The 20,316-nt window shown below is 31.5% G+C and overlaps 1 protein-coding gene and 2 long non-coding RNA genes across 11 annotated transcripts in view; 2 read left to right on the top strand and 1 right to left on the bottom strand.

Moving 5' to 3' along the window:
- Window positions 1–2,436: 2,436 nt before the first annotated feature.
- LOC148624119 (uncharacterized) lies at window positions 2,437–17,396 on the bottom strand. Its single transcript, XR_015919609.1, has 2 exons — window positions 17,222–17,396; window positions 2,437–2,913 (listed from the first exon to the last, which is right to left on the bottom strand). It is a non-coding gene; the product is annotated as an uncharacterized LOC148624119 (long non-coding RNA).
- Window positions 12,809–15,471, top strand: LOC148624120 (uncharacterized). 2 transcript variants are annotated; one of them, XR_015919608.1, is made up of 3 exons: window positions 12,809–13,558; window positions 14,669–14,707; window positions 14,919–15,471. It is a non-coding gene; the product is annotated as an uncharacterized LOC148624120 (long non-coding RNA). The 2 variants fall into 2 exon arrangements; XR_015919607.1 differs by lacking the exon at window positions 14,669–14,707.
- Window positions 17,342–20,316, top strand: part of LOC148624118 (uncharacterized) — a 41,855-nt gene continuing 38,880 nt past the window's right edge. For 4 of the 8 annotated variants that reach the window (XM_088566633.1, XM_088566637.1, XM_088566631.1 and 1 more), the window contains exon 1: window positions 17,710–18,085. In XM_088566633.1, coding sequence (XP_088422759.1) covers window positions 17,998–18,085 — 88 coding nt within the window. In that variant the 5' untranslated portion in view covers window positions 17,710–17,997. Of the gene's footprint in view, window positions 17,477–17,588; window positions 17,679–17,709; window positions 18,086–20,316 lie in introns of those variants that run through there. The other 4 variants (XM_088566635.1, XM_088566636.1, XM_088566638.1 and 1 more) reach the window with 3 other exon arrangements.

Here is a 20,316-nt window from a genome sequence, read left to right as displayed (position 1 = left end):
ACACCCCTAGGAACATTTCAAAACAAGTATGGTTCTGATTGGTCAAGTAGTATCTGAGAAAAAGAATTTTGAAAGAAATAACATTAAAGTAGGGGAAAAATTTTGAAAAGGGGAGATAACTCCAAAATGGCTTTACAAATCAAAATGTAAATTTCATCGGAAACAGACCTTCTCATGTTGTACACTTCTACCCTGTCAGAATTTGGCTAAACCTGACAGTTTTGGAGATATGTGCAAAAAAAACTAATGTCTGACCCGATGTTCTATTGTTAGTAACAGCAGCCATGTTTTTTAATGGGTCAAAAATTTAAAAAAATAGTTCTTTGCAGAATACCGTGATGATTCATACCAAACTTGCTTCTGATTGGTCCAGTAGTTTTAAAGTAGAAGAGTTTTGAAAATTGTTAATAACTATGAAAGACGAAGACGACGATGACAACAGGTGCCAAGTGATGGCAATAGCTCACCTGACCAACTCCAGATTTATCTACAATTATTGGATATCTCTAACTTAACATTAAACCCTCTGCTTTCTGCCAGTAAAAGTTTTTTTTTAAATACACAAAATGTAGTAACTTTTGAATACTTTCTCTTTGAATAATGTGTTGATGTCTATATCCATATTCTAAATATGATAATAACTAGAGGCTCTAGAGAGCCTGAATGGCTCACCTTGTCAAAGTCAAAAATAGTCTTTGTAGCTTTCTAAAGTTGGACTCTTGACCTTACTGTACTATTGTCACAAGAATCATTTAATCAGTACAGAACAACTTAGTTATCCACCTGGTTTTCACATAATAAAATAAATCTCTAATTGTCATTCTTTCTCTTTGAGGGCAATAACTACAACATCGAGCAACAGATCTTTATGAAAATTTTAGCATAGGTCAGTCTCACCATGCTGATTAATTTTCCCTCCTAGAAAATTAGGCTGAATCCTTTAGTTTTTAAGTTTTTTTTTACTAGTGGTGGCCATGTTTTCAACAGATAAAAAATTGTTAAGGATATCCTAACAAACATTCATTCAATGTTTGCTTACAATCCATCCTACAAGTTGTCTAAGAGATTTTAAAGTAAAATCCATTTCAGGACCCATAACTCATTCATTTGTCAACAAATCTTTCTGAAAATTTCAGCATTCAATTTCATTTAGGTAATCCCAACATGTTCAACAACTTTAATCACTGCCAGATTTTAGCTATGCGTTATTTGCATAATTCTCCAATTTGACCCCTATGGTCTATTTTTAGTAACAGTGGCCATATTTTTCGCAAGATCAGAAATCCCACACATAGGTTGTTAAACATGTTCTACATAACATTCATGCAAGCCAGCACTCCACAATATTGTAGAACTGTCTAATATTGGTCTTGTAATCTGATGCTTTGTAACATTTATCACTTTAAAAAATTGTCAAGCATCTGTAAATCTATATATCTAGAAATAGCTCAAGCCAAGGCCTTCAGGATGCAGTAAAAATTTTCTGGAAAAAAATTACCCACACCTAATAGGGTTACCATGGAAACCATGCAAAAATATGCGAAAATTTGCAAAAAATTAATAAAATCAGGTTTAAAAATATCAAATTTCCCGCAAAATATCTTAAATTTTTTATTCCATCCCCTAAAACTGTCCAAACTTTTTCCTTCGGAAACCCCTTCCTCATATGGGCACTGCTGGTTAGATTTTGAGCTATATCACTTTGTAATCCACTTATTAAATTTAGCATGGTAAAAAATTGACTTACTTTCACTTTCACAATGAAGTCAAATTGTCATTGAAAAAAAGCCCCTTCAACATTGAAAATACATAAAACATTGCAAAATACTTTTAAAAGTCCTCTTTTTCAGAAAATGTTTTATCAACAATAGATTCTTCATTTTCAATCACTATAGCAACCACTGGTTTCCATTTATGTCATTGTTCATCCCTAGCCAAAAGTGCAAAACTAAACTGTGGAGTGCTGGCCAAAGTTTTGTTTCAATCCATCCAGTCGTTATAGAGGAGATTTTCAAAGTTGGAAATGTAAAATTCGGGAAAAAAATCCATTTCAGGACCCATAACTCATTTATTCATCAACCAATCTTTCTGAAAACTTCAGCATAGATTCATCCAATCATGCTGAACAATTTTACCCCTATCAAATTATAGCTAAACCAAACTGTTTTTGAGTTATTTGCATAATTCTACAATTTGACCCCTATGGTCTACTTTTAGTAACAACGGCCATGTTTTTTGCCAGATCTAATATCCCCAAACAAAGATTAAAAATACCCCAAGGAACATTCATGCAGACTTTGGTTAAAATCTACTGAGAAGTTTCAGAGGAAATGTTTGAAAAAGTTTACAGATGACAACAACGGACATACATATAGATGGCAATAGTTCATCATATGGCCTTTCTGCCAGGTGAGCTAAACAATAAGAATTTAAGTCTTATTAATGTTTATGAATACATTTAATGGTGTATCTACAATGTCATTTTTCAAATGTACCATGCACAAAAAGAAAAAAAACAATAACCTGTTCGGCATGAAAGCCTCAACTAAAATGTTTCTACAAACAAACATTATGACAATTACCTCTGGTAGAAGTTTGTACAGTATCAATATAATAAAATATATAAGTAAAACAAATTATGCACTATTCAGATCTCCTTTGGAAAAAGAACCGTATCCCAAATACCAGAATATACCTCTCGATTAAGTAAATAAAATAGAGTTATCTCCCTTTAGTTGCCTATTTTGATTTTGTACTGAGCAAAACATAAGCAACAATAATGACTGAAATTGTCAGGAGCACTGGAATGACAACAGTCCATAATTTTTCTTTGTTTTTCAAATTGTCAAGCTTTCTTTCTCTCTTTTCTTTTCGTGATTCTTTAACTTTTCCTTTCAACTGTCTCATGCTTGCCTGAAAAATAAGAAATTGATGGGCATCAATGGTTGTAATCATCAGAAAAATGAAAAAGATTTAAGATATTTGGTAAAGTAGGAGTGGATTCATCTATGAAATACTGGAAGATAAAAATTTTAAGATACTTCTAACCCAAGATTTATTTTGTATATTCATGAACAATGATTTGGAAAAAAAAAACTTTACACATTAACCGAAGAATGGAAGCTCATTTCCTTCCTTTGCTTACCAGTAATAAAATTGTAATTTGTCATACATTCATTCTTAGCCATTTAAATTTTTGCCCTTTGCCTTGGCATTTCTGCTTAGAAACTAACATATGAAAAATCAGAGTAAGTGAAGTAACAAGCACTTTGCTTCATCTATGACGATTTCATCTCGTCATATTTGGATTTATTACAGAGAGCTCAGCTGCCTACTCTACAGATCTGTCACATCAGAACCATGGCACTGTAAACATTCAAAATCTTAAATAACTTATTTCCAAATTGTCTCAGTAACCTGGTCAGTAAAAAAGCAATCAAATTATTCTTTCAATTACAGCAATATTTTGGATATCACGCAATAACTTCTTCTTTTCGCAAATATTAATTTTTCCTGTATTATGGAACAGCTTGCCTAACATTTCAAGACTGAAAGTAGCTTCTCACAAGTCTGCTTCAGTCCTGCAATGGCTCTGAGTGTAGATGTAAGCAGTAGTGCAGGAAGTGGTCATATTTTTATTTCTGTTTTTGTTTTTGTTTTTTTTTATTTTTGCTTGCATTTATTTTAGTTGCTAATAATTGTACTGCTTATGCTTGATTACTATCTTATTAAAAAGTATAGGGATTATTTCTTTAAACAACTGAATGTTCTCAAAGATTATATTAGTCTACTAAAATAATCCTATCCTTCGAAAACATTCAAAAGGGGCACTTGAAGTGTAAAAAAGGTTTAATTTGGATTTGGTAACTTTATGTTCATTTTTTATGAGTTTTGAAAGAGGCAGAGGGAAATTGCTTTCTAGTCATCTCGGCCGTAGAACATTACAGTCACAGTACTTCTTAGCCATAGTCGTTTTGGCCATGGCTTTCAATATGCCATCAATTAAGTCATTTAATTTGTAAAACAAAGTTCCCTTTAATTCATCATTTAAAATAGTAATCATATTTATGGTTAAATAGCTTTATTGCAGTAAAAAAGGGTTGTTTTTCATAAAATATAGCTGTTTGAAGCAAAGGAAAATACACGAATAACATAATTTTATAGGACCGATGATATACAATCTTTGCCTAAGAATGATTTGCATCAAAATAATACTGATAGAAAAATTAAGCAATGGATAGATATAATGCTGAAATGAATAACACTTGGTTCTTCTGTCAAAGATTTTTGCTAAATATTTGAATGGTATATCAAATAAGAATTAATTGATATATTAATACATCATTACCTCCCTTAAATTTGATAAAAAAAAAGACCTAATTTCAACATGAGCAATGTCACGAACTAAAAAGACAATTTTTGCACCGTGCAACAGCTCCATTTAAGTTTAAACTATGGCTTACAACCCCTTCAAAAGATCTCAAAATTAATGCTTTTATTTGTTTGAGGGATGCACAGATAAAAAGGAAATGCCCAGTCTTCCACATCTCCACCGTTACATCAAGGGCAACGCTCACTGTTATAATCATGTGCATCTAGAGAGTTATTTGTTGAAAGTAGTATAATTGGTTCATTTGGAATTTTACGATGCTACCATTTTTCAGGGTCACTGTTAGGAGGGTTGATAATCATAAACAGTAATCATAATCAATTGTAATCCATTACAACATAGTGAGCAATCGAAAGTAATCTGTAATCGACATTGATTTCAATTACTTGTAATCATAATTTAATTGATAACAGCTTCTCAAAGCTTTGCTATTATCGATTTCTTTTCAATTACATTCGATTAAAGTGTTTTAATTTTGTCCATTATCATTAAAGCTGCATTAGCTGCCAAATTTGTTAGTTCTTGATTCTACTGAATTTGGCTGAATCAATGAAATAAGTTTCTAGTAATGCAATTGAAGCAGTAACTGTTGACAACACACAGAGAATATTGTGAAAACAACATTTTTTTAATTAAAGAAGATCGACAGGTCTGATCTAATTACTGTTCGCCATTACTTCTGAAAATTGCCGAAAGGACATTCACCTGGGTTAAAAATACTTTAACCTTGGTAAAAAAATAACAATAACGGATACACAGGTAAGCACGTGTTTTATTTTCATTTCATTTCATCTATTTCTTGATTAGATTTCAAATAAATAATGACCATATTTGAGTTGCATTACATCACAATATGTTAGTTCCAAAATGATGCTTGCGTTGTATTTGAACTTTTTCTTTAACGGCTTGAGTGCGTCGGTCTTCCTTGCTGTTGAATAACCATTTTCGCTTTGCAATCAGATTTGTTATTAAAGAAGTGAACTTTACAGCACATGCATGCATTAAGGTCACCAGAAGTCACATGCATACGAACTTATCTAGGTCGATTTTTTGTGTAAGACAATAAATATATAGACACCTATTTCAGGTATGTAATGCATTTTATTTGTGGATACCAAATGAAATTGTACAAGAAAAGTACAATTTAGTAGAAACAATTCAAATTTCATAAGAAACAAAAATTTCCGAAAAAGACAGCTTATGCAGCTTTAAAGACAATTCTTAAATTATCATGTTTCACTAAATGTGTTAACAGTTTAATAATAAATTTTAAACTTAATATACCAAGAATTGTGTGTTGATATTAAATACTATAAAGCTAATCAGGACAGTTGCAAAACAAATGTTTTTTTTTTTCCAATTTATATACTGAAATATCTCTCAATTTACAACAAATTGGTCCTGAGTGTACATGTGCATGTAGACAGTCTATTTTAATTAAGCCATTTCAGGAATTTAAGTTTCAAACCATAAAATCTCTGCAATATCACTGGCATTACTTCACACCAGTCATATCTCTGCTTTACTTACCAGAGTGTTTGCCTTTAGCCACTAGCCCGAAGCCCAGGCTAGTGAAGATTGGTTCTAGTGAAATGATGTGTACATTTCTTGTTTCGGGCTAGTTGAATCCTATGCAGTCCTCTATTATTCAGGCTAGTCATTGAGAATTTTGAAGGAAAGGACTGATTATAACAAATCTCAACTTACTATAACACTTGAATAGAATATATGAAGAAGTTGAGTTGAAATTGAAAGATCGTACCTTGAGAATCTCAAGTTGAGATCTGTAGAATTTGTAAGTCTGACACCCGACTTTGTGATGACACTTCTCACAAAAAAATAAAGTGCAACTCTGATCTTTGAGTTTTGCCAATATATGAACTACACTTTGATCTGGCATTTGAATTTCTCTATAAAAATGTTGAGCATTCAATAAATTTTTTGTCTTCTGAGAAATATAATCAGAAGTAATCAAAAGTAATCATCGATTACATCTTCAAAAGTAATACAATTGTACATGATAAACTAGTCTAATCGATAGTTAATTGATTACATGAAAACAACCCATGTAACTGATTAATAATTGATTACTGTTGAAAGTAATTGTGCCCATCCCGGACTACTAGCGCATGTTCCCAATGTTTTGACATGCCATTTACATTTAATACAACCAAACAACATGATTAAAAATGGATTAGCATTTTCGGATCCTTTTTAAGTTACTTGAAAGAAACTTTAAAAAATTATTTCTAAGGCAGCTTATAAAGAAGAAGAAACTTTATTGCATCAATATAAACAACTGTAGCATTTACAAAACTGTAAGTAACATGACATACATGTAATATAAAAAAGAAAAGACATGCATTTAAGAAATGTTATACATAGTGTGAAAGTAATATTGTTTGTGGGGTATCAACTTTTGTGGTTTTCGTGGGTAGGCCAAACCACAAAATTTTGTTCCCAACGAAAAGGAGATTTCCATTGATGTGTACTAAACACCTCAAAACCACGAACTCAAGAATCCATAAACATGTGTTTCTTCCCTAATCCACGAAAATTGGTATCCACAAATTAAAATACTTTCACAGTAATCAATCATACAGTGAGGAATAACAACTACCTGTACAGAGAACAAAAATGCATGTCGAAATAGTTATAAAGTATTATGAGTCCTAATAAAGTAGTAACAATTTTCTGATCTTGCCACCTTTCAGCTTGAGTATATGGCTTGGGTAATCATAAATTATCTTCGTTGTATCTTAAATGTAAACTGGTATGTTCTCCTTCAGTAGTTTTTAACGATAAAAAATTATTTATGTTCATTGAAGACAGGAGCTCTACGGTTATTACATGTACTATCAGTATCTAAATTTCCCTGATATACTAATGAAAACACTCATGTCCCGGAAGTAACAAAAGGTGACTGTCCTTACAAAGAAAATTCACCATTTTCTTAACTCAAACAAATAAAAATATATAGGCTAAGATTACATTCCAGTAAAAATAATCATCTTTTCTGATAGTTCTTGAGTCTTTCCTAATTTTTTTTCCTTATCAAAAGAAGTGAATATGATGTGTTTTTAAAAAGTTTGGGAAAACCATGGATGTACATACATGCATCTCCACTGTTCCAATGTTGCTGTTGTCAAGAACCTAACCTGCCTCGGGAAAAAAATTAAATGTGACTGTATTATCCAAATTGAAGCACAGTTTTTCTAAGTTAGGAAAGGCAATCATTTTCTCTTTTAGAATTTACATTCTGCATATGTCAGTTGCGTCTGAATTTTGTTTACGCTACATAATATGCGTAAAATATTCCCACCATCAGTGAAGAACTGTAATATTTCGGGTATCTCTGTAAAAATTTAATCTGACCAGCTAAAACTGAAAAGGATGTTGCTAGAGATGCTATTAAGGGCTAAAAATTGTAAACTACGGTGAAGTGCTATAAAGTTATCAACCATTTTGAAAGCGAGGGGAAAAGGGGATCCCCCATTATTTTCAAATAAGAATATTGATTTTGCCTGCTTCTGAAATAAAAAAAAAAATATTGCACTTGTGAAACAAAAATTCTCATCCGACTCATACTCCTTTGTGCCAAAAAAGGTTTTTAATGTCCTTTACTATTTTTACGAGTCTAGCACAGAAGGTACACATATGTAACATCCAATTGTATACTTCTACCTTCATTCAAACATGTTTGGAACAACAACAAAGTACCCAATGACTGGTCTAAAGGTAGCACTATCAAGATACCAAAGAAAAGGGCACTCAACAACTGTAATAACTGGCGGGGTATCACACTTCATTCTATACCCAGTAAGACCTTAGCAAAGATTATAATAAACAGAATTTCAACAGCTATACATAAATGCCTGAAAGAAGAGCAAGCAGGATCCAAAAAAGGTAGAGGCTGCATTGATCAGATATTTGTTATATGTAATATCATCCAGTAATTCACTGAATGGCAACGAGAAATATAAATCAATTTCGTTGACTTTCAGAAAGCTTTTGACAGCATACACAGAGAGAGTCTATGGAATATATTAAGATCTTATGGTATTCCAAGCAAAATAACAAATATATAAATCAAGAGCTTTTACCACAACTTCAAATGCATTGTACAGATCAGCAACATCATATTCCAAGTTAAGACAGGAGTAAGACAAGGATTTGTTATGTCTTCCATCCTCTTTAACTTAGCAATCGACTGGGTGATGAGGAAAACTACTTATGATGCAAGGAGAGGAATTAAATGGAAAATAAACACTGTTTTAGAAGATCTTGACTTTGCTGACGACATAGCTTTGTTATTACATACACACCAACACTTACAGGATAAGATCAATCTCCTTTCAAAATTCGCTTAACATATAAGTCTCAACATCAGTAAAAATGACCATAAACACATCAAACACTACACTTACTGAAATTAATGGCAAAAATCTTCTGAAACAAACACCTTCACCTATCTTGGTAGCACAGTGCGAAATGAAGGAGGCGTTAGCGAAGACATCAGAAATAGAATTGGAAAGGCTTGGAACATCTTTATCTCACTCAATAATGTATGGAAGTCTAGCCAGTATAGCAAAACAACAAAACTTAACTATACCAGAATTGAATACTTTCAACACTTGTACGGCTCTTAGTGCTGGAAAATGACAGAACAAGACCAAACAAAATTGTCAGCAATAATGAAGAACTATTGAGAAAATGCAACCAACTTGACATGGCAACAATAGTGCTGAGAAGAAGATGGAAGTGGATAGGCCATGTTGTCAGAAAAGACAATACTTCTCTCACCAAAGTAGCCTTACACTGGACACCAGACGGCAAAAGAAAGAGATGGAGACCAAAACAACATGGCGGAGAACCATAGAAGCTGAGATGAAGGATGGAGACCAACCCTGGGGAACTGTTGAAAGAATGGCCAAAAACCATCACCAATGGAGATCCACTGTTGCTGCCCTACATGCCAGCTGGCATAACAGGCAGTAACACTAAGTAAGTAAGTAATAGTATCCTGTGTGAAATACTTTCCACTAAAAAAAATAAAATAAATAAATATCAAATTTAATCCGGGGATGTTTCATAATAGTTGTTTCCATACTCAAACATATGACGATTAAACTAACAAGTGTCTGAAAGGTTTTTCTTTAGGCAGGGTTTTAGCTAGGATTTTAAGGGCTTTAATCATTTTTGCGTAGAGCACGAACGACATATTATGGACAGCTGAATTTTGTAAGTAGTCAATAGTATCATAAACTAAAGACATAAACACTCCTAATATATTCATTTTAAGTTTACTGATGCAAGCATAACAATAAATACAATAAATGTTACAACAAAATAACTGTTATTTTCTATAAGAAAATGTGTGCTACTTAATAAAATAAAACAGTTACTATTAGAAAAATAGTAAAATAGAAATTTTTTTTTTACATCATGACAAAGCTTTGATGCATTCAGTCTAAAAATAGCTACGATTTGACATAAGCTACAATTATGGTATGACCTGACACTCAACTAGTAAGAGAAAATCGTCCTGTCCTTTCCCAAACACCACACCTCAAAAGCCCTCTTCAACCTAAAACTCCTCAAATCAGAAGGATGGAGACAGATCTTTAGAAGAGAAGTGATTGATGAAACCTTGAGCCTGTTCCTAAGATAGGTCTTGATCAGATAGTACCTACTAAACCCCCTCTCAGTCACCAGAAGCTGACACAGAAACTAGACAGATAGAAAGGAGGTTGGCTACATTGGCATATACACAGCCAAATGTGCTACATATGATAATCATATGGTGCTCTATTCATATGATAATCATATGGTAATCATATGACAATCATATGTTTGTGAAAAACATATGATTATCATATGATAATCATGTGATAATCATATGTATACTGAAACATATATTTATCATATGGTGCTTGATTTATATAATCATATGATGCAAACCATATGATTCTCATGTGTGGCACATTTGCCTGTGTAGTCAACTGTAGAATGTTGCACTCTGGAAGTGGTTGCTGCGTGAAATCTTACTGCTGGGTGGTAATTTTTTAGTGACCTTTGACCCCAGATCATGAGTAGAATTGAAGACGTTCGTAATCATTGTGATTTCGTTTCAAGAAGAAAAGAGAATCATAAAATAAATATTTATCGTTGATTAATACTTCCTAACTATTCGCTATTGCATTCAAATTAATTGAAATCCATGAGAAGACCAGTCACACATCGGAGACATTGTTTTTGTGTGCATTTAAATTTCTAAAAATAGATAGCTATATATGTTGCGAGGTTCGTGAAGGGTTTCTTTTTATATGGGAGTAAAATCGGTCAGTATCCATTAAAGATCAAAATCGTTTAACATGTCTAATCCTTAAATAAGGATATATATAAGTTACATTTTAAATGCACTTAAAAGCAGAAATGTCTCGAGTCAACTCGAGGTTTTTTTCAGCAGTCAAAAATGACCGGCTGAAGTTGAGTGAGAATCCTGGGATTATCTTTTGTGGTCCTAATGGTTGACCAGGTAATTACCAAGCTTGGGGTCATAAACTTGTCTGAGAGTAAGGCCAGGTGAAATTATGTAACTTTTGATTGACAGTTTTTAACATTTTTATTTAAGGTGACGAAAATTTATCTGAAATACTTTTTGAATGGAATTTTTTTTATACACTTTTCAAATTTTGAGTGACAAAAACGATCTAAAAATTTTTTCGTCATTTATGAAATCCTTTCGTAAATGGTGAAAAGACGAGTGCTAGCTAAATCACTGCTTTAGGAGTACTATAAAAAAGTGGGGCTTGTTTTTTTTTGTGGTTTAAATAGACTTCATAGTGTTATAGGTGTTAACAATTTGGATAGTTTTTGATATGACATGTTATCCAGGATGCTTTTAGATATTAATTTTCATCCAGGATGTTTTCAGATATTATTAGGTACCCTAGATGAAATTTCATGGGATGTTTTACAGTTCTAAGTTTTATTTAATTGAAAAATATGATCCATTTTATAAAGAGTATGAATTCTGTTCATTCTTCATATGTGAATTATATTCAGGGTATTATTTAAGAGTATGAAACAATATCTTGTGTAAAAATTATGAATTCTGTTCACTCTATGTGAACTATTTTCAGGATATTATTTAATACTGCAGTATGAAATAATATCCTGAATACAAATACCTCTAGTTTTTCATAATAAATTATAGTAAATACATGTATCTTGGTTCAAGTAGTGGAAACAATTTAAAAGGTGTGGAAAATTTTTCATAGTGAAACAATATCCTCCAGAAAAAAATTAATGTGAAATAATTTCCACAGGATAAGATTTCATCCGGATAGTATTGTCCAACACATACATGTATGGTAAAGCTTATGGTGCTCGTTGATATACAATGTAGGCAATGTCTGCTCCATATAAACCGTATACAATACTGAAAAAAGTATGGACAAAAATATACTGTGGCCAAGATAACTATGGCCAAGGTGGTAGTGTGGCGGGAAACGACTTGCACTTGGGAAATTCATACCCCCCTATAGGAGTGTTCTTTGTGATGTCACTTACCTGTAATATGGTTTTAGTTAGCAAAAAATCTATTGAGTGGCATAGGGCAACAACTTTAAATCATAACTTTTTTGTTTTTTAAGATAATTGAAAAATTCTTTTGGTTCCCTACACTGCCAATAAAACTCTTTTTTGTCCATGGAATTTTTAAATAAATATTCAGTTATATAAGCATAAAAATTTAAAAGAAATTTTATATGAAAATAGAGATTTACATATAAATATCATTTCAAAATTTTTTTTCAAGGAAAAAAGTTATAAATTCCCATACAAAATATGAATTATTTTATCTAAATGAAACATCTTACCGAACCAAATTCGGATATAAAAATAACGAAGTTATAAAGTTCTGAAAATTTGGAATCTAAATAATAATGAAATTGTCAATTGTTCATTGAGTTGTTTATTTGCCAACCAATATGACAAATAATGATATGCGAATTGGTGAATATGACATCACTAAGGAGATTGGCGAATTTTCCTATATATTGCATTGAACAATTTTTTCAAGAATTTTCAATTTTAAACAAATGCAAAATCGGGAAAAAATGAATATGTGTACTTCCAACTGTGAATTTCCCAAAAATTTACCACCAAAAAAAAAAAAAATAAAATAAAATGAGATTTGTCTAGCCTCATCAAGTCGTGAATAAATTTGTGATTGGGGTTATCCAGGATCTTTATAGTAGATCACAGGGACAATTTGTGGTTTCTCTGTATTTTTCTTCAAAACCAGCATATTTTATAGTGTTCCCTCATATTTAGCCATTATACGCATGTCTGACCTGTTTTTAGCTTGTTTTACCATCTCTGACATTTTCGCTCCATCTCTAATATTAGGGAGGTCGGTAGTGCGTTTATCGATATTCTTGCGAGAGCAAAATTCTCCATTTTGAGTCAACTTTAACACGTTAGAAAATGGTTAAAAATCCATTGCATGACAATAAAAAATATATGTAATTGAAGATGAGACATTTCTCTTTCTAAATATACAACTTTCATTGTTATTGGAGTTGATGGTCATTTGGTACAAACGTTTGAAGTGACGATACTTTGAGAAAAATGGCCGCCTGAAAAACTATGTGTCAAAGATCATACCTATTTCAAAATTCATTCCGCAAGCTATTACTGGACCGATTTTCTTCATTTATGGCTTAAATTTTTGGAAATATCTTCAATTTTGATAATCCGGTTGTCAGGCTAATTTTTTGGTTACAAAACATATTTTTTACGTAATTTTAAGGAAAAACATGTTGAAAAAAAATAGTTTTTGCGTACCCGGAATGCACTGACAGTCGGATTCCGAAAATTTAATCCTTTCTGCGTCCATCCGTAACCCTGGTTTCAGAAGAAAAACAATAATAGCTTGCGGAATCGATTGGATATTAGGGTGGTCAGGGCGTGGTTTTCACAAAAATTAAAGCGGGACCGGTTATCGTTCTTGCTAACCGGATGTTACTGATCCGCCATAGCTTCTGTTAAGATTTTCGAACACTCGTGGATAAATGCCTTTTACCGACTGTTTTCTGGACGGATTTTTGACTGGTGGTGCAGACAACGATGGACCTAGGCCATGGAGGCCAATCACTTACGGTAAGTACCTAAATTATGTCTAATATAAGCCTAATCGCCCTGTTTCCGTAAGGTCAAATTCTAGAATGACCTTTTATCATCTGCAAGCTTAAAAACTATATTCACCTTCTTGGAAGGTCTGATTTTCGTTTGATTCTGCATGAGCTGATTTAAAAAAGATTACTCTCATTTAGCATTAGTTGGAATATGTTTCCATAACATTTTTATTAAACGATGAATATGTAATGAGGTAAATTCTCCCAACGTTTGATTGCAATCCATTCAAAATGTTTCGGACTTTATCGACTTTCCTATATTATCGGAAGTCTCTGTATTTTACATTGCTTTTTTTCTATTGGTTGGGAGAATTTGCACATATTGCATTTAATTTCCTTGATAATTCAATTTTAATTTATATGTAGTGCCCAATTTATATGAAACTCACATGTTTAAGCATAAACTTTCTTTATATTTATTTTAACTGTTTTATTTATTCAAAATTATCATATGTAGAAAAAAAATCAACCTTAAATTGCTTCTTCAAATGATACACAACTTTTTTTTCTGGTTTTCATTTTATCAGTTAATATATATTAATTATGACTTTTATTAGAACAATTATAATGTAGTCCTGCATGTACTTTACTTGATAAATAGAACTTATTTGATGAGATTTATATATGTGGCAATTGCATATTTTACATATGACCTGCATCTTCTTAAGTTTACTTTATATATTCATATTGTACAATTTTTAACAGCTAACTTACATATTCATTTTTTAGAGGATTGTAGATGCTCTACTTATATACATGTACAATTGCTTGGAAAAGGTTTAAAATCCTAGTAATATACATTATTTATCATTAAATTTTAATTAATTATGGTTTAATATTTTTTTGGCCTTTTTAGGATCACATTGATTGACTCATAATACCAATCTTTTGTTGTATGTATATTTAAACATACTTGTACTATATTTTTTCTTCTAATTATTGATTTATTTCAGAAGAAAGTATTAGTAAACAGGCTGCCTAAATATTTATTTTATTTTGTCATATAAAAAGTAAACACTGATGTAAATTTTATTATGATTTAGTTTTATTTTCTGTTTGTTTTTCATCATTTTAGTTTCATTTTGTTGAGTTCTGGAGATGTTTCGAATTCATGGTAAGTTAGTTTTTATACTTTGATTTAGTTTGGTAGCTTTATTTATTTTAATAATAAAACTTTTGAGTCTTTTAATTATGGTAACAAATAAGCATTTACATTTGAATCATATATTACTTACAAGAACTGTCGATTAGTTTTGTGTTTAGACTCTGCTTTAAAACTGCCTCACAGTACATATTCATTGAATTCCACTACTTGTTTATTTCAGATGGCCTGAGGAGCATAGTGGGCTATGCTATGAGACGAATATGGGCCGAGTCTGAGGTAGGACCATGTGGGGTACAGTAAGTAGGGTAGTTCCAGACACACCTGAACCCGATAACCTGATTGGTAAGAGAGTTCAACACTTGATAGAAGAACCAGACGGATCACGCAGCGAAATTATTCATATTAAGTTATTTAACATAACATTAATATAACCTTATAAAACAATCTTCTTGTTTTGAAATGAAGATAATTATTCTGGAAAAGGAAGTTTGGTGTTTTTAACTCCTCACCACATCTTTTGTCAACCGCTTTGTGAGCAACCAACATCAAATAAAGTTTTACATTTTTTCAGATTGTTAGCAAACCAGATTATGATTTAATAGAAAGTAAACTAACTGTAAGTAAATTGATAAGGTAAATGATGTTAATAGGTGTAATGTCCTTATGTACATAATCTCTTTTGTAGATTTGGCAGACATAGTAGATCCTGGTGAAGAAACCCTTCTGGCCTGAAATGGAAACTTCGAAAAGTTCATTAAACTTAATCAAATGATGATATTTTGTTTATTATCATTTAATGTACATAATAGTACACATGAGGAAACAGCTAGGGCTTCAAAGTTCCATAGTGAAAGGATGCGCATTGGTTCAAGTCAATGTATTCATAAAAATTTTCTCAATTTCTTTGGAAAACAGCATTTGTTTTTGAAATTTTATTCAATTTTAACATAATAATGAGATTATTATTATGTTAAAAGACCCTATTTAAACAAGAAAACATTACAAGACTACATTAGGAATCTTAGAATTGACCAGACCTTGATATAATATTATTTTGCCACTTTTTACGGCAAAAATGTATGTTTATTTTGATTATCATCTGGCTTCATTTAAGGTATAGGCCTAACAAATTTTTATCCACATTAAACATTTTATAGCAAAATAAGATGAAAGTATCTTCATGTGATAGCTTAGATTCTAAGCTTTAAAATGGTACCACATAAGTATATGGTAGGTTGATATTTTGATCAATATAAGCATAAATATGCGGTTTTTTCTTTAAATCTGAAATTTTCAAAAATGTTCGATTTACACCCATTTTTCAACATTTGCTTGTTGGTTTTTAAATATAATTCAATTATTTCTTGATAAAAATATGTTTTTACATATTTAATCACAATAACAATAACTGTCATGTGCTAAAAACTGCTTTTAAATTCAAAATGTCTTTTTTTGTCTGACCTTTCGCCATTTTTTCCACTGAAAATAGCTCTAAAATTTACCCTAAAATGTAAATTTTTGACCTCAAAAAATTTTTTTGAACTGAAAAACATGATTTTTCAAGTCAAGCAACTTTATTGCCACACAAAACAAGTGACGGAAAAAATTAAATATTTTTTTTGAATTCTTAGTAAGCAAAAATGTATTTTTTTGTTGAAAAAACGCATTTAAAAAAAAGAGCGTCTGCTGCAGTGTTTCTGATTCCAATGAAAAACAAATCAGAGGTTTTGACATAATATTTGTTTATTTATTTCTGTTTAATGGATTACTCTTGAAAGAACAGCAAAGTATCAGATTTCTACTACCTTCCAATTTCCAAATATGAATATCCAAAAATGGCACTTTAATTCACGATGCTGTTGACACATAGCAAAAAAAACTAAGTCCAAAGTGTTTTTTTGCCAATTTTAAAAAAGTGTAATTTTCTTTGTATCTAAGATACAAGTTTCCTGAATGGCTTAAATCAAAGTATGAAATGGCTTTATTTAAATGATTAAGACACAATGTATGAATTTCTTTACCTGTTTGACTTATGTGGGCCACAGAAGTGCCCAAAATGTGACACTTTTGCCTTCGCAAGAAAAATGACCAAAATTTTGAACTTTAAATTGTAATAACTTTTGAACCCCTTGACCGATTTTAAAAATTTTTGCACCAGTAAGTTACATTTCTTGGGCTCTTTCAAACTAATATAAACTTGTACATTTTCTATATACTTCATATTTTGACTGACCTCCCTACTAATATTATAAAAACAGGTCAGACGTGTATAATGGCCAAATATGAGGGAATACTATAAAATATGCGGGTTTCGAAGAAAAATGCCGAGAAACTACAAATTGTCCCCAAGCGCCTGTGTAGTCGATATTTAACTCCTTGGCTTGGGGTTATGACTTAGATCAGATGTATTGCCTATTGGCGGACTTTCCCATTCATGCGTCAGTATATCAAAGTAACAGATCTATATGTATGGTTTTATGAAATCTTGAGTTAAAGTAAAACAATGAGCCAAATGTACTAAACCTTTTTGTATATACGTAGACTTAAAAAACACTCAAAAGCCCGTCAACGTCAGCAAGCTGTCTGCTATTACAACCGGAAAAGCGTCTGCGAAAAATTCCTAGTGACGCCGGCGCTTTTTTTTTTTACACCGGAAGCAGCAAGTTCAAACTTTGTTTATGTCTAAACCTGTCAAAATCAGAAGCGGTATGCCATTTATCTATCTAAAATGGTATAATATTACGTGCATTCCAAATCACATTTGAAGAAAAAAATCATGTGAGTCATTTTGAAGTAATGTAGTTAAAAATGTATTGTAAAAACTTGCAGAAAAACCCTGAAATAAGTTACGTTTCTACTGTAAACAGTGCCCCCTTAATTTATCCAATTACTTATGTCATGGTTTGATAAGGGAAAACAATATGCAAGCATTGGCCCATAAAACAGATTTGTCGAATAGCATTACGAGTTAAACGAGAAGGTATGATTAATCTATTGTTTTGCCATTTATTGACAATACACAGTTCGTAGATGAAACTAAAATATGGATGGTCATCTTAAGTTACTTTGGATATCTTCTTATAATGCAAAGTCTCATTACAGATACTTTACTTTATAATTCCTGTTCTGTGCAGATTTGTTGGGAATTGAATGTTGTTACATGTTTTAGGGATTTACTTAAAACCTTGTGTGATATAATCTTATGTCTCATTCAAGTATATTGACTAAAGTAAAGCAGATAAGCTGGTACTCGCATATTGTACAAGCCATTTAAAAATTTTACTCAATACTGTATTAATATGGAGACACCATTTTGTAAAAGGTTTGCCAAAAATCATTGGATTGCTGGATTTATTGAGACAAATCAGCATGATGGCCCAGAGCATTGTAAGTTAAATGTGTGTTCTGGTACATGGTTTCAATCTGCATTTCTAGATTTCTATGAATTCAGTAAACATTTGTTGTTACTGGTTGGTGCTAGAATGATTATTTACTATTTGATGCTGTTGTTCATGTTTTATGCCATTATATATATATATATATATATATATATATACACGTTTTATGCAGAGATGGGTAATATTAATCAGTTGTAATCAATTACAATTTTCCAAGTACATGTAACTATTGTACAAAATCTAGTTATTAATTATCCTAAAATATGATTACTGGTACATGTAATTTGATAAAACTGATTACTTTTCGAAATAGGCTGTAATCGTAATTATTTTTTTTATTGCAATCTGATTATAGTAGATAAACATGTAAATCTCAATTTTTTTTTCTTTGAAAAATTGAAATTGTACCAAATTCAGTATTTATATGTAAGTATAATTCATGCCTAGGAAATGGTTATTTAAGTCTTAAAATCTAAAAATTATGTTTTGTGTAAGAACATGTAGTTTTTTTTTTTCTTCAATTTAATGATACAATGGATTCCTGAAAAAAATATGTTTATAATGTTTAACTGTATTTTAGTTGGATAAATTCATTTTGAATGGTAAATTAGATGCCTTTGACTTCAAAATGAATAGTCCAAGGAAAGAGAAAAAGTTGTGATAACAAATTTCTTATTAACCCTGAGAGATTTCACAGACATTATATCATGGTTTTACCCATTTAAGTACATGTTTTGTTTGACTTTGGTAAATATTTTACATAAATGAGAGGATTTTTTACATGGATAAGATGAGAAATTACTTTTATAGCTCACATGACTGATACTAAAAGTGTTCAGCATGATAAGATCTAGCTGATTAGATCTACTTGTGGTAAACTTTTGTTGTACTCTGATAAACCATGTTGGAGTTATTGTCCTTTTTCGACATTTTTATGCTATTTTAATGTTATTTCTTTCAAAAGTCTTCTTTTCTGACACTACTTGACCAATTATAACAAAATTTGGTATAAATGTTCCTTGTGGTATCCTGCATATCACTAATGTGAGATTTTTTTACCCATAAAAAAAAACAAGGCCGTCATTACTAAAAATAGAATGTAGGGGTCAGAGTGAGACAGTAGTTTTTCGCATACACATGTACATGTAAGTCCAGAACCGTAAGGTTTAGCCAAATTCTTTCAATTGCTGAAATGATCCTTATTATGAGACCTACATTTGTACAAAAGTCTTCAGGGATCAAAGTTGTCAGACAACTTTTTGTAAGAGTTATTAGGGTCTTGCCACAAAAAAGTGGTGTTTGCCCTATAGTGATCGTTCTGTCCATCCGTCTGTTTGTTTTTTTTTGTCTTTCAATGTAGACAATGTGTCTTGTACCATGGATAATGGTCTTTGACCTCAAGGTCACATTCCAGAACTGGTTTCTGGGCTGTACCTTTTATTTTCTTTTTTGATGTGGGCGTTTGATATTTGGTATGTTTGTAGATCACTTAAAGACAATGTGTCGTGTACCATTGACAGTGGCCTACAGTTCCTAGCTATGATTTGAAAATAGAGGGGCGCAGGGAAGAGAGCACTGAATGTGTAGCATGTTTTTTCAACCAAAAAGGGAAATTGATCTTAGTGTTTTTAAGATTTGTTTCCATTAAATTAGAAATATCTTCCTTCATTTATTTGGTTTTCTTGTATGTTTATATTCTTATTACATACCTGCCAACTTTTGAAACTGAAGGTGGCACAATGTGTGAATGGACAGTGTTGCATCATATTTTACAAATTGAATAAGTTTCTCTGCATTAATATAGGCATGATATCCTTATTGTATTAAAAGACCTTTCTCAGTTGATGAAGTGCTTTGTGAAAATTAACATTTTCATGTTATATAATAAATAGAAAAGATTATACCACAAATAATTAGAAGAAGCTGAAAGGTCCGCTCCTTTAGAAAGTGAGTACACAAATTCTATAATATGAGAATGATGTATTGACGAAATTTAGGAGAAATGCAGCATACTATCACTCTACACCGATTAAGGGCAGGTGATTCTTTACATTTACAACATACTATGAGGTAAGATGTTGCATGAAATGTAACAAATACATGTATTCAATATTGCTCCAATTAAATTTCTAAACCTTATTTGATTAAGCGGAATATTATTTCCTGTAACAAATGTAATCATAACTTTTGAAAAATGTCCTTCACTTTTGAAGATATAGT

This window comes from Perna viridis, chromosome 2, assembly GCF_037379345.1.
Source record: "Perna viridis isolate PV_CMFRI_1.1 ecotype Kerala chromosome 2, ASM3737934v1, whole genome shotgun sequence".
In the NCBI taxonomy this organism is placed as follows: domain Eukaryota; kingdom Metazoa; phylum Mollusca; class Bivalvia; order Mytilida; family Mytilidae; genus Perna; species Perna viridis.
Note: the sequence above shows the minus strand (reverse complement) of the source record. Positions and strands in the feature narration are given on the sequence as shown.